We start from the raw sequence: 15379 nt of genomic DNA, 5'->3' as shown, positions 1-15379 counted from the left end.
GAAATGCATCACCCAACATGCACAAACCTATCTGAAGCCTAAATAGTCATGAACAATGCGATCGATAACAGCTCTTGAAACATAAGGAAAAAGAATGGCCAGGTCAGAAATCGTTGAGCAACACTGATTTACTGATTTCATCATCATCATCGATGCGTTTCATAAATCCTCAGTGATTATCAAGGGTCTCCTCGAACGTTCTTCATTATTCGCATTAATTCTTTTATTTCTACCATTTTTGGACATTTCATTCATTACATTATCACCGTACACAGCAACAAACTGCCTATGAATTTTAGCCGGCATAACATTTTGATGGTTTAAAAAACGCATGACTCCATGTTTTTCACAGTTGGCGGCAACATTGATTTTGCTATTCATTTTATAGCATAATAACTCACACATAATCAAAGATACAACGTGACAACAATGCAGTGTGTACATTACTAGCATGACCATGAACGACACAGGTTCACCAACCTTAAGGAGAGAAATTTCCCAGTGGTCTTTACTTTTAGAGATATCCCTCATATTTTATTTTTTAAATTATTTTATTTCACAATTTTTAGTGGTTTCTAGTACATATGTATATATTTTATTTAATGCCTTATCAGTCTTTGACAAAATAATCCCAAATGGCCAATGTGCATGATTAGGGCCTTTGTCAGAATATTACGACATCAACTTTTTGTCCGATTTTAATTCGCTCTCTGTCATAGTATTCCATCATTATCAGTACTCTGAAATGATAGGTAACACTAGTTTTTTTAATATAGTGTAAAGTGAGAGACTTTCATGTATATTTGAACATAAACAGCTGACCCAGCTGAATTGTTATTAATAGCTGTTTAACCAATTATTTGTTGTAAATACTTTTACTTTAGTTAATAAATAAAAATAAAATTATTTGTAACTTTTTAGTACTATTATTTATTGAAGTTTGTTTTTATTTTTTTTTTATAAATTATCTTATAAAACCTTCTCCTTTTGTACTCTCAAGTGGTCAGTGGCTAGGGTGTTGAGTTGTTGGTTTTTTCCAAGGATTATCATCAGATTTGATTAAAATTTATAGAAGACCATCCAAAAAGTGCACTCTTTTGATTAAAAAAAATTTTCAAGATCGGTTCACTAACGTCTGATATATTGTGTAACATACATTTAAAAAAATTTTTGAATTGATAACCTCTTTTTTTGAAATGTTAAAAATGAATATCAACATCTTGATTTTGTTATTACAAAAATTAATTTTTTTTCTTTATGTTACAGCTGGTATACGAGTTGTTTTTGAGATTCCTTGAATCTTCGGATTTCCAACCAGCTATTGGGAAAAAAGTAATAGACCAAAAATTTGTTTTACAGGTATTTATTACTCTATAATTTACTGTACATTTTGAAATATATCTTTAATTTGAAAAACAATATAAATAAAATATTAAGAATTTATACACCTGAAGTAGCATAAATTTTAGATAATTTTTTATGTTCTATTTTTTATTTAATAAAATTCAAGTCATTTACGTTTATAAAAGTCTCATGGCATTAGGTTTCATCTTATCTATTCAACGTTCATCTCAGTTTTGTTGATAGTGTAGAAGCTTAATGATACTTTTAAATCACTTATTTTCTAAATGACTGGGTACCTCAAAATAATATTAATTGCTGTTCACCCATTTGACATTCACTTAAATTTACCTATATCTGTGTGTTAGCTAGAAATTTAAGTACAGTACACACACCATGTCTACCTTAGGGACATGTGGATCTGCTTTTCATGCATTTAGTAAAATTAGGTTTAGAGCAATGGGTTACCATTGAGGCATACTTGATTCAGAAGTCAAAAATTTCAAAAATGGTCTTCCGTACCCTACCACATTGCTGTCAGTTGATTCCTACATTTCTAGAGATTCACTTTATGAAGCAGAACAGCTTTTGCAAAGAACAGTTGTCCACAGGGATATGATAACACCTATCCTAATGACAATGCGGGATAAATACCATCTTCCAAAAGCTGGGCAGAAGCATGAGATGACATGTGTAGAGCAGAGTCCATCCACAATTCAAAACTACAACCTTCCATCTTGTAATGATTAATATTTTCTCTCTGTCTTTGGAGGTTAATAGGCTTCTTTGATACCAGATATTTTGATCACATTTCTCACACAAATCTGAGCCTTAGGTTGCTCCACAGATATGAATGGAATCTGTTCATTTGTATGCTACCTAATTTTATTTAAGTGCCGCTTGATTGATAGTTTATTGAATCTTTCTTCAGTTTGCTTAATGTATTGAAATTTTTTTTTTTTCTATTGTTTAGATGGATGTAAGAAAAATTCTAATCATGCCTCCTCTTAATGAATCTCGTTAACACTTAACCTTTTTTTTCTGTATTTGTAGTTTAAATGTAGAAAAAAGTTTATTGACATTCATTACTTGAAAATAATAGTTAAATATAAGAGGAGTTAGATATTCAAATTTTTATAATGAAATCAAGAATTGGGTATTCAGTCCTCTATAAATCAGATGAAACGTAAGGATTGTGATTCCTATAAGGATTTAAAAAACATGTAGATAAGCTCTCGTATCAAGTAACTTTACACTTCTGTTAATATGAACAGACATAATAATGTAAATTAACAGAAAAAAACAAAAATATGCTCTCACTTCTATTAATAAATGATAAATGTACAATAATATTTTTTTTTCTTTAAATAATGTTTTTTTATTAACTGCATAAAACCAGTTGGTAAAAATCCCTGCAAAATACAAACCATGGATGTTTTTATGAAATTTAGTAAAAATAAATATGAAAATTGTAAGAATAAATACACTAAGCTGTTTTATAAATATTATGAAAAGAATTAATGAAATTTCTCTGTAATTTAAGCTTCAGTAAGTTTGTGTACTTTTCCTTACTTCAGTATAAAAGATTTAAATGGATTTTATAATGAGTATATTTATCACAATTACTCATAAGAAAAACATTTCATGAGTAATTGAACACTTATATTATGATAGTTCTGTATGTAAAACAGTTTTAATTTTAATTTGGCTTCTATTCTTTTTTATTTCAGTTGCTTGATTTATTTGATAGTGAAGATCCCAGAGAGAGGGATTTTCTTAAGACTGTTTTACATCGTATTTACGGGAAATTCCTTGGTCTTCGTGCTTTTATTCGCAAACAAATCAACAATATATTTCTCAGGTATTAATATACTGATGATTTATAATTTTTTTTTTTTTTTTTACTTGTTAAAGATTTCATTTTACTGTTGTAATTAATTTATTGTTATTCTTTGAAGTTTTTGAAATGTTTATCATGGAATATTAATCAGTAATTTGTTGAATATTTGCTCATAGATTAAAACTCTAGACAGATTTGCTAATTATGACTAAGTTTTTTAACTGTGCAGAAGTAGTAATTTTAATTATAAAAAAAGTATTTTAGATTTTATTGAATACTCTGGTATCTAAGTTAATCTATGAAGAATTTGAGAAAAAATCAAACATCTGATAACATTTACAATATTCAATATTCATTTACTAGTATTTTAGGCAGAATGCACATCAACATATATATTGTTGTATGTTGTTCTCTCTCTCTGTGTGTGTGTGTGTGTGTGTGTGTGTGTGTGTGTGTGTGTGTGTGTGTACACGCACATAGAGCAACATTAATATTATTTTATACAATTTAAACATATAAGATGGAATTTTAATTTACTATAACTGCTTGTTGCAGGTGCAACAACTTTCGTATGAAAATTTAACTGAAACACAATGCAATAACTTTAATTAATAATTCATCAAGAACCCTGGAGAATTTATCTCATAAGTGTGATGTTGAAAAGTTTTCTACGTTTGAATACGAAATTCCTCTAAACAAAGTGTCAATTGTTAAAGTCTTTGTGTTTTATTCAAAGCAAACATTTAGTGGCAACCTACTTTTTTGGCCTGTTTGCAAGTTTCAAATTAATTTTTCCTAAGTTTTGGTTTATATTGATGTGACCACCAAAGCGGTGCTATTTGCATTGAATGTTGGGTCTGGCTACATACTAAAAGTTAAGTCATCAATTATGATTGCTAACAAAAAGGGAGTGTGTGGGATTTATAATTAACAAATTAATCTCAGTGTAAATACCATTGAGATAAGCTTACTCCTTTCTATTATCAACATAAGACTCAAAAAATTACAGTCCTTTATTAATGACTTCTTAAATGAAAGAATTTGAAACACTTCATTAGGGATCATATCAAAGACTTTAAAAATGTAGGATTAATTCAATAAAGCTATTGTTTTTAAATTTTACAACAAACTTCAAGGCTTTGGCTGCTGATCTACCTGAAATAAAACCAGATTTGTTGATTACATGAACTAAATCATATTTTAAAAACAAATTTATTACTTAATACAGGATGCTGTTAACTATATTTTATTTGTTATTGGCACATCAGAGGATGTGGACTACACTTGTGCTCTCACTTCTTGGCCTCACACTACCCTTTGTGTCAGTTTAGCTTCCATGCAGCCGTGCAACATCAGTACACACTGTATTTTCGCTATGGAAACATTGTCTTGCAGAGAAGATTCCATCAACATTATTTCATTGTTGGTATCTACAGTCCTCTGCCTTCTCATAATGCAATCATGTTGTCTGTGGAGAATTTCAGAACAGAATCAGTAATAAAAATCATCAGGAAGACCAGAGAACATTGAACAAGCAAGACAGGAGATTGAAGCTAGCCCTCAGTATTCAGCATATCGACATTCCTCTGATCTGAACTATACTTGATTTTCCCAAATATTAATGAATTATTTTTCCACAGCTTTTTTTTTTTTATTTAATAAATTATGTATTGTCATTTTTTCAGGTTTGTCTATGAAACAGAACATTTTAATGGAGTTGGTGAACTGTTGGAAATATTAGGGAGGTATGTATATTTCATTTGAACTATTATTCTTAATAATTATTTTAAATATGTACAGCAATTGAATATTATTATTCCTATATTATTATTGTACAATATTATTGTACAGCAGTTATTATTATTATTATTATTCCTATAGTCTTGTGCAGACTCATGCCAATCATTCCTGAGATATGTGGTAATTGAACCCCAACCAGAGTACACTGGTATCTACTGTCCAGTATTCAAATCCATATAAAAGTAACTAACGTTTACTAGGATTTCTGAACCACAGAACTTTTGACTTTGAAAATTAGCTGTTAAACAACTGATTTGCAATGATGAGTTTACTAGTAGACCAGCTTGGTGGGCTGCAAATGAGTATTATAATTAAAATTTATTCATGTTAGATTAACAAAGGTTAGAATTTGTAGATATCCATTGATTGTCATCATCCATGCATATTTATTGTAATATAATCGGTGGGGGGGGGGGGGGGATGACATAATCTTATTATTAGTCATATAAAAAAAGAAAGTAAGATTCATTATGGTATCTTGAGGAGGCATAAAAATGTTAGCCAGAGAGTGTTCTCAGAAATTGTATAGTTTCTTTCGTTAGATTTCAGATTCACTGTGAAAGGCAATTGCTATTCTGAGATGTGAAGGGAGTAAGTTTTACTTAATTAGTGTAGAAATACAGTATTGTTTATGATGGTAATATCCTAAGTTTTTCTTATGCAGGTACATATTTAATTTATCCAGTTAAGTAATGGAATAAATGAACCCTTTCATTGCTTCTAGTTAACCAGTGCTACTTAAGTATTTACACTTTTTTATAATATTTGGATCAGTAGTTGATTAGTTGATCAATAGTATGATTAAATAATGATGTTTTATTAACCATCAGGTTTATTAAGAAATATATAATCCTCTAGACATCCATTCTTGCCATTTTAGACATTGGGCGTGGCAAAAGAGTTTTGAAGACAACCTTTAATAAATGTTTGTGTTCAATGGGATACATGATTTTTTTTTAGTTAATTTGGATTCTGTTGGTTATAAAAATTTCTCTTATAATAATATATGTTGTATAAATTAGAAATATAAAGATAGAAAGTAATATTTTTATGCACCTTTATTTTCATATGTATAAGTTTAAATTAACTGTTGCCCAAATTAAAGAATGTATTTACCAAAGTATAAATAAGTGAAATTGAGCATAAAACATTATATTATAAATTTTGTTGAAATTGATGTACAAGGTTGTACAGTGTTTCAAAATGAATATCTGGGTTTTAAAGCTAAGTAATATTTCTCAAGTTTCACGTACATTGATTAATTATACATGAAATGAAAGAGCAACTCAAACAGTTTTAGCTGTGCGCAAGCTCATAAGCTGTTTCCTTAACCTTATGCTTGAATTGAAAGCACTAGTAGCAAAAATGCTTGAACCCCCCCCCCCCGCCAAAGTGTTGTGTGTTCTGCAGTTTGCTAAGTTTGAATATGTAATTACCATTTAACATGTGTTCTCTTTGAAGTTCCATTGTGACCCTTGAGTGACAATAACATTCATAGATGGTATAAACAATTTGAAACCACTGGTTGTATTTGTAAAAAAGAGAGTACAAGATGGCAAGTGTGTCCGAAGACAGTGTTGAACATGTAACAGAGTTTTTTTTTTTTACGTACCTAGGAAATATTCTTCAACTGCAATATAAATCGCTGATCTTTATTTGACAAAATTGTGTGCTTCCTCACTGGCATAACGACGCTATACATGATTGATTGAATGAAATTCTCCCTAACCGCTGGATTGGTCGATGGGGACCAGATGTTAGGGTTTGTTTGCTGTGGCCTCCACATTACCCGATCTGACCCTGTGTGATTTTTCCTTTGGGGGTTTATAAAGTATCAAGTGTATGTGTTACTGTTACCAGCTGACCTACCCAATTTGAGACACAGGATTGAAACAACTGTCGCATCAATTACACCAGACTTGCTGATTAAAGTATGGGATTAATTCTCCTATTGGCTGGATGTATGCTGTGTGACAAATGGTGCTCACATTGAACACTTATAGGAAAAACTGTTTCAGCTGCTCTTTCATGTCATTTATAATTTATCAGTGTAAGTAAAACATAATAAATATTACATAACTTTAAAACCCTGATATCATTTTGAACACACCGTATTAGAAATTCATCAAACTGTACTTATAGTTCTACTTTATGATGAAGTGAACCGTGCCGAACATTAAGAGTCACTACTTAGAAGTGGTTAGCCAAGTTGACTAGTGATGATGATGTCTTAGTAATGTTCAAGTGGTGGGTCATTTTAGTGCCATTTTGCGATAGCTGATAAATTTGAACAATCTGCTTATATTAAATTTACATGAACCTCATTGAAACCCTTTAGTTTACTTATATATATTAGATAATCTTTCCACTTAGTCATACAAACATTTATTCATTTTTATAAACCTGGTAAAATTTGTATTCCCTTGCCTGACGCACTAAACATCATAACTGTTACCTTTACTTCTGTTTCACTCATGAAACTAATAAGTTCTTTACTTTTGTTAAAAAATTAAAATAGCTTGGGGTTAAATCATGTATAGGTTGGGTAGCCAAAAACATCTTGTTTATAACATTCAAACAGTTATTTTTGTTCGGCCAGCCATTGTAAGAGAAAGATCATTCTGTATATGGCATTTTATCAATTTGCCATAAACTTTGTAAAAAAGTGTATCTTTTTAAAGATACACTTCCAAAAATTTGTTGTCGTGGCTTTCTGAGACAAAATCCTTTGTAAGAATTTCTTTGGTTTGGGTAGTAAAGAAAATGATTGTACACTATTAATCATTGCTTTCTGTGTAGCTCAAGATACAAGTCTTATTCTCTTGTCATGAGCCTCTGAAAAAATCTCCTGCTTTATATAGGTCCAGTAATAACAGCATGGCACTGATATGCTTGGCTTTTTGTGTTCATTGGTAAGCGTGCATTTAACATATTTAGGGGAATGATTGTACATCCTTGACCTATGAGTTATATATAGATGGTGTGGCTGTAAAATCAGATTTACAAAGGGCCCTGTGTAATTTTTCTCTCAAAACAAAGATAACATTTTATAGGAAGAATATGGCACATTTCAAAGTTTTTTTTTTTTTTTAATTTTAAATAACAAATTGAAGCATGTTCATAGATTTAATTATTTTGTTGATGTTATTCTCTGTGAAATTAAATGAAACTATTAAATTTTAAGTATGTGAAACTTAAAACTGTAGTTGGTACTTCAGTATAGTGAAGTTTATAGTTGTGCATTTTTAGTATTCAAAAGTATTAACCACAAAGTTATTTAAAAAAAACAGCAAACATATCATCCTTAGAATCGTACTTTTTTTTACTCAAAGTTACTGGTTTAAGCCAGTTGTGTTCTGCTCATATTTTTAAATTACTTTGTATTGTTATTTTTGGCAAATGTCTTAACTTCTGTACATTTATTTTTGACTGATTAAATAATATATTGTTGTACTTAATTTCTTTTAATTCTTGAACTCTTTTCCTGACATTTTCTTTTTACAGTATCATTAATGGATTTGCACTGCCGCTGAAAACAGAACATAAACAGTTCCTGGTAAAGGTTCTTATCCCTTTGCATAAAGTGAAATGTCTCGCATTGTACCATGCGCAATTAGCATATTGTGTAGTACAGTTCCTCGAGAAGGACTCTGCATTGACTGAACCAGTTGTTAGAGGTCTGCTCAAATATTGGCCCAAAACATGTAGTCAAAAGGAGGTAATAATCAAATAAGGAGTAATTTTAATCATTTTTTTAAAATCATGTTTAACATGTATACTGAAGTGGCTCAAAATTTATCCATTGAAGAGTTAATTTATTAAAGTAAACAATTTTATAAAATGATTAGCCAGAGATTTTTTTTCTTTTACGCCATTTATAGGCTATAAATGTTTCATTGTTTATAGATACTATTGTTAAGACTCAGGTTTCATTTTCTCCAGGTTTCATTTATTTGTATTAATATTAATAATTTTCACTTTTTTCTACCTATAAATTTTCACTCTTTCTTTTACTCTTCATAAATTCTCACTTTTTTGTTACTCTGATTAATAAAATGAATTTGTGTAATGCTCTATTGTTAGTCAGTCTTGTTCCATCTTTCAAAGACTCAACATGTGTTTTTTATGAATGTATAATTAATTAATACAATAATGTTATATATATATGAATTACAACTTCAAAGATTATAATAAAAATAATTTATATGATAAACAAAATAAAGAGTTTTATTTATTTGAATGAACCGGCGAATAATAAAATACTTATAATAATTTAACCTAACCGAGGTATTGAACCAAGGCGACAAGACCTTGTTCGACATGTTTGGTCCTTTGGGTCAGATATAATTTGTTACTTTGAAGAATCATCATTTTTAGTCTTCCAGAACTACTTGATCTTCCAGAATCACAGATATAATCTAAAATTTTCAAGAATATTAATGTTCAACAAATTACTGTAATAAAAGGGCTCAAGCAATTTGATCTACAACATTTACATAATATCTTTTTTAATTTATTATTATATTTAATTTACATTGTCTCATCATTTATGTAATAACATTTGATTCATTTCATATTTAATTTACTTTGTTAATAATTCACATTGTTAATTTAAGTTATTACTATTATTATGATTAGGGAACAATTAATTAGACAAAGAGGGTTATTAAAGGCCACTATAATTAGGATTGGCACGTTACTCACAATTATGATCCTTCACAAGGTGATATTCCCATCTTACAAATTAAAATAAGGAATCTGCCTGAATTGCAAAGCAAATATGACACCATTTAATCAGAAATTGGATTGGAATATTTTAATGAAGCTTCAGATCATATACAAATCAAAGAAGACTTGTATAGAAGACTTACTATAGAGTCCAAATCGCAACATTTAATAAATAATAGTCAAAAATCATCTAATCAAGAATTTAGTTCAAGTAACATATAAACAAGCACAACTACAACCCAGTAATATACCGTAATGGGTTTGAGTGGCACCACTTTTTTAATATATGTTTTATTGATTTAGTACATAATAGAGATGATATATCTAATATTTAAAAATCTCCCAGTAACAAATGAAAATTATGTTAATGCTCTAGAATTATTAAAAACACAATTTGATAACAAGTATATAATTGCATTTCATAATGCTGAGTACATTTTAAAATTTAAACATTTTTAAATTTAAGATTCTATAAAAAGAGAATGCATAGATACTTTAACCAAATTTATTAATGAAATTTCATCATATTTGAATTTTCTTAAAGCAATGCAACTTCCTGTAAACACATGAATTTATTGTCCAGTTTCTAGCATTAAAATTGGACTACAATATCTCAGGATTATGGAAGGAAAAGTTGTCAAATCAAATGTTTCCCACCTTTAAAGACTTTATCGAATCTTAATTACAGACGACAACTTGAAAATATTAATGCATTCACTTCAAACTTACAAGTAAAAACAAAACAAAAGGATAGTGTCATAACAATTCAACCAAAGCTTATAACAAGCGCTTTACCTTAATCATAACAAGCAATTTAAAGGAAATAATGTCAGTTTTTATTCAGAATTTAAGTCTGAGCAATGTTCTTTTTTGTAATTCAAACATAATTTGCAACAATGTAAAGAATTTTTAAATTTGTGCATCAATGAATGCAGAGACTTTTTGAGGCATAATTGTTATTTTATTTGTTTAAATAAAGGACATTTTATTAATGAGTTACTCAAAAAATTGATGTATGATTTGTACTAAAAAACAATACACACTCGTTCATATGGACAAAATTAATCATTCTAATTTAGATGGCAATAAGCCTGAAAGTAATGTCTATTCATTTAATTATCAGTCACACGAAAATATACTTTTATCAACAGCCATATGTAACACCAATATGATAATCACCATTCATGTAGAATCTTATTAGATTCTGATAGCCAGGCAAATTTTTGCACATATAAATTTGCCTGAAAATTAGGACTTACACTTATTAAAAATGATCTCCCCATTTCAAGCATAAATAACTAATCTTAATCCAAATACAGTGTTACACTTACATTATACTCTCGATATAAGAACTTTTCAAAGTGCAATGTGCTGTTTAATCTGATATATCACACAGCCTTCCATCAACCACATTGACATTTCTAATCTTCATCTTCCTCGAAATATGATTAAGGTAAATTTCTAGCAGATCCCAAGTTCAACATAACAAATAACATTGACATACTGATTAGAACTCAATATTATTTGAGTCTTATTAAGACCTATTTTACATATTGCTTAGATTCAAAATCCATAATTATATCATGTCTGACATAGCTAAAATGTATCAGTTACTTTTTAGTACCTTTTTAAACATTAGTGATTTCAATTTACATTGTATTCTTTGGTGTAATTCTCCAGATCAAGAAATAAAACGCTTCGCATTATGAACCGTAACTTATGGGATCGCTTGTGCACCATATTTAGCCACTAGATGTCTAATTCAAATAGCTAATGAAAATGAGAATGATTTTCCACAAGCCTCTAAGGCCATTCAAAATGATTTTTATGTTGATGATCTCATAATAGGTTCAGATAAGTTACATGAAGTTATTCAATTGAAAATTGATATTTCTAAATTATTACAACAATATGGTTTTCCACTCCGTAAATGGATTTCCAATAATAGTACCATTCTTTTGCTGAACACAATTCTTCCATTCCTTCAAATCGAGAACAGACTTTACATACGTTAGGAGTTCTTTAAAATAATTCTTCAGACACGCTACTTTTCCAAATTACTCATTCTAATGATTTTAAAAAACACACTAAAAGAAATATTTTTACCATACCATTATAATAGGTGTGGTTAATTCTTTAGGTCCTATTGTTTTCTCACATAAACGTTTTATGCAGTTGTTTTGGCAACTTAAAATTAATTGGGATGAAATATTACCCAACACGTTACTACATTACATTTGATTGAATCAATTAAAATAAATTGTTCCATCAAACCTAACGTTGACAGTAGAATTTGATTCTATTGAAATACATGGATTCTCCGATGCCTCTATAAAAAGCTATGACTGTTACATTTACATACGAATTGTGTATGCCAACCATATAACTTCTAATTTTACTTTGTTCAAAATCAAAATTAGCACCCTTAAAACAAATTACACTGCCAAGACTTTTACTTTGTGGTTGTTTACTACCACAAAATAAAAGTTATTTTTTATTAAAGGTTGTTACTGCCTTAAACATACATTTTGACTAGGTTTATACACAGATTCTGCAATAGCACTACATTGGACTCATGAACAACCATCTAATTGGAGAGTATTTGTCAGCAATAGAATTCATGAGATTCAGAAAAACATTTCAAATGCTAATTGGCATTATGTCAAATCCTCTGATAATCTAGCAGATGCATTGTCTAGAGGTTGTGCACCAAGTAAATTACTTGACATGTTACTTTGGTGGTATAATTCTCAATGGCTTTCACAATCTTCTTTCCATTGGCCAAAAGATTTAATAATGGTATATGAATTCTGAATGTTTAATAGAAAAACTAAAAAATACAGTAACATCATTTATATCTATTGTTGTATTTGATTACACAGAATGATTTTCTGCACTACACACTGTAATTTGCACATTTAGTTTTTTTTTAGATTTTAGATAATGCTAAATCAATTAAAATGGAACGAATCATTGGTTCCCTAACTACAAAGGATTTAAATCATACTATTTAACTTTTTTATTCAACAATCGCAACATGTGCATTTTGGTAACAAAATAAATATCTTGAAAACAATCAAACTATTTCTAATCATAGCAAACCTTTATCACTTGATCCATTTCTGGATAATTTAGGCTTACTTTTTGTATGAGGCAGATTACAACACTGTATCAAGTTACCACGTTAAACATACTCTTATTTTACATCCAAATGAAATATTACAAAACTGATTATTAATGCTGAGCATTTGCATCTTTTGCATTCAGGTGTTTAATAAACACATTATTCTTTACGTCAGAAATATTCGATTATAAATGGTAAGAGGATTATTTCTTCTATCAGTCGTAAATGTATGATATATTTTCAATATAATGCAAAAAGTCAATTACCATCTTCCAGAGTTATTTCTTCCTGAACATTCTCTACATGCACAGTAGGCTATGGCGGTCCAATTATGATTCGTCATGGTGGGCAGAGGTGTAAGACCCACTACTAAAGCTTTTCATTTAGAATTAGTTTCTGATCTATCTTCACAGTCGTTAATTGCAGCATTTAAAATATTTATATCACTTAAGGGTATTCCCACTCAAGTCTTTTCTGATAACAGTTCCAATTACCATTACGCCAAAAATATACTTTATAATTTGTATCAATTTTTAAATTCAGAAATAGTAAAATCACAAATTCAAGCATTCACAACACAAAGTATAACCTGGTCATTTATTCCTCCACCCATTTTGGTGGTTTATGGAAAAGTGCAATCGAAAGGATTAAATTTCATATGTGTCATGTAATTTAACAAACGATTCTTAATTTTGAGGAATTATATTCAGTTTTAACACAAATTGAACCTGTCTCATTTCCCATCATACCTTCGCTATTTCATCAGATCATAGAGATCCAGAACCTTTATCTCCAGGACACTTTCTCATAGGATGTTTGCTCAGTTCCTTGCCTGAACCCAATTATCAAAAAATTAAAATTAATAGTTTAGGCTGTTGGCAATTACTACAAAAATATATACAATCTATCTGGAGAGGATGGTCTATAAGGACTATTTACATTATATACCGCAACACAATAAATGGTGTGTTCCATCCCATAATCTTTGTGTTTGAGATTTAGTATTAGTTAACAAACAAAAATTCTTCACCCATGCATTAAAACATTGAATTGTCGCCCGGATTTACCCGGGCTCTGACATCCTAGTAGGTTGTTGATTTACACATAGTTAATGGTCCATTAAGACCTGTGCATAAATTATACCTGTTACCAATCTCAAATGATTGATTTTAAATAATATTTTTAAGTAATATTTTTTATTGATCTAATTATTTTCATACTATTGTTCTTGTAATTTCATTTGATTTATATTTTTATGATGTGACTGCTAACATACTCATAAATATTGTATTGATATTTATAACCTAATTTACATATTTGTATTAATGATGATTTCACATCTATATTATACATTATATATTGATAATGTATATGTTTATTGATAATATATTAGCTGCAATAAAACACCACTAATAATTTATTGATCTGGAGAATTAGGGTTCCCTAGATTTATTTATTATTTAAGATTATTGTGAATGTAATTTCAAACTATTGCAGATTAAAATATTCAATTTTATTTTTATTTATTTAAACAATATACTGATTATTATTATTATTATTATACATTTATTTAAGTACTATTAATATTATATCACAAATTAATGTAAATACCATTTCAACTAAACATAAATATTAACAATTTAACTATATTATTATTCATTTATTCACAATTAAACTTGTTTGTTATTCTGTTGAAATGCAACATTAAGGATTGTATCATGTATGTAACATATTGTAATTGCAAAAATCATATGATTCATGTTATTGTTTGCAATAGTTTCATTTACAATGCTAAACTAAAAAAAAAATCGTATGATTTTTGGCAAGCATTTATGTTAAGACTCAGGTTTCATTCCTCCTTTTTTGTTTGTAAAAATAAAAATTTTTACTTTTTTTCTTACTCTTATTAAATTAATTTGTCTAATGCTCTATTGTTAGTCAGTCTTGTTCCATCCTTCAGAGACTCAAACATGTGTAAATTACGAATGTATAATTAATACAATAATGTTTTATATATTATTATTATTATTATTATGCTTTTACGGCCAACATGGGACCACAAGTCAATTTTAGTTGGATCTTTTCTGAGAAAAGCGTGTTATTTTACTCTTCCGAGCTGCCCAGTATTTCTTCATCCATTCAGATCTTGCTTTCTTTTCTTCATCCGTAAACACCCTCTTCGTTGTATTTTGTCGTTTGTCTGTCTTTTGTTTAAATCTAATGCTTTCATCTTTTGGCTTTGTAATTTTTCCAGTTTTATTCTGTAGGTCAGTCAGGGAAATTCCCAATTCTTTCATATCTTCTCTAATTTCTTTGATCCATCCTACTTCTAGCTTTTGAAACCAGAGCTTTTCAATGATATTTCTTGACAGTCTTGTTTCCGGTGTCCTTATGAGATGACCAAAGAAAGAGATTCTTTTTTTCCGCATAGTATCAGTAACAGGCTCTATTTCTCGATACACCACCTCATTTGGCACAATCCACCATTGGCCTTCTTTTTGGTGTTTTTTATTGATACACGTTCTGACAATTCTCCTCTCTATTTT

General features: G+C 29.2%; 1 protein-coding gene across 3 annotated transcripts in view; it reads left to right on the top strand.

Annotated features, from left to right (window-relative positions):
- Nucleotides 1-15379, top strand: part of wdb (serine/threonine-protein phosphatase regulatory subunit widerborst) — a 272723-nt gene that overhangs the window by 247553 nt on the left and 9791 nt on the right. For all 3 annotated transcript variants that reach the window (XM_075366410.1, XM_075366411.1, XM_075366412.1), the window contains exons 4-7: nucleotides 1267-1359; nucleotides 3072-3202; nucleotides 4867-4926; nucleotides 8486-8699. In XM_075366410.1, coding sequence (XP_075222525.1) covers nucleotides 1267-1359; nucleotides 3072-3202; nucleotides 4867-4926; nucleotides 8486-8699 — 498 coding nt within the window. The remainder of the gene's footprint in view (nucleotides 1-1266; nucleotides 1360-3071; nucleotides 3203-4866; nucleotides 4927-8485; nucleotides 8700-15379) is intronic.

Source organism: Lycorma delicatula, chromosome 5 (assembly GCF_047948215.1).
Source record: "Lycorma delicatula isolate Av1 chromosome 5, ASM4794821v1, whole genome shotgun sequence".
Taxonomy (NCBI): Eukaryota; Metazoa; Arthropoda; class Insecta; order Hemiptera; family Fulgoridae; genus Lycorma; species Lycorma delicatula.
Note: the sequence above shows the minus strand (reverse complement) of the source record. Positions and strands in the feature narration are given on the sequence as shown.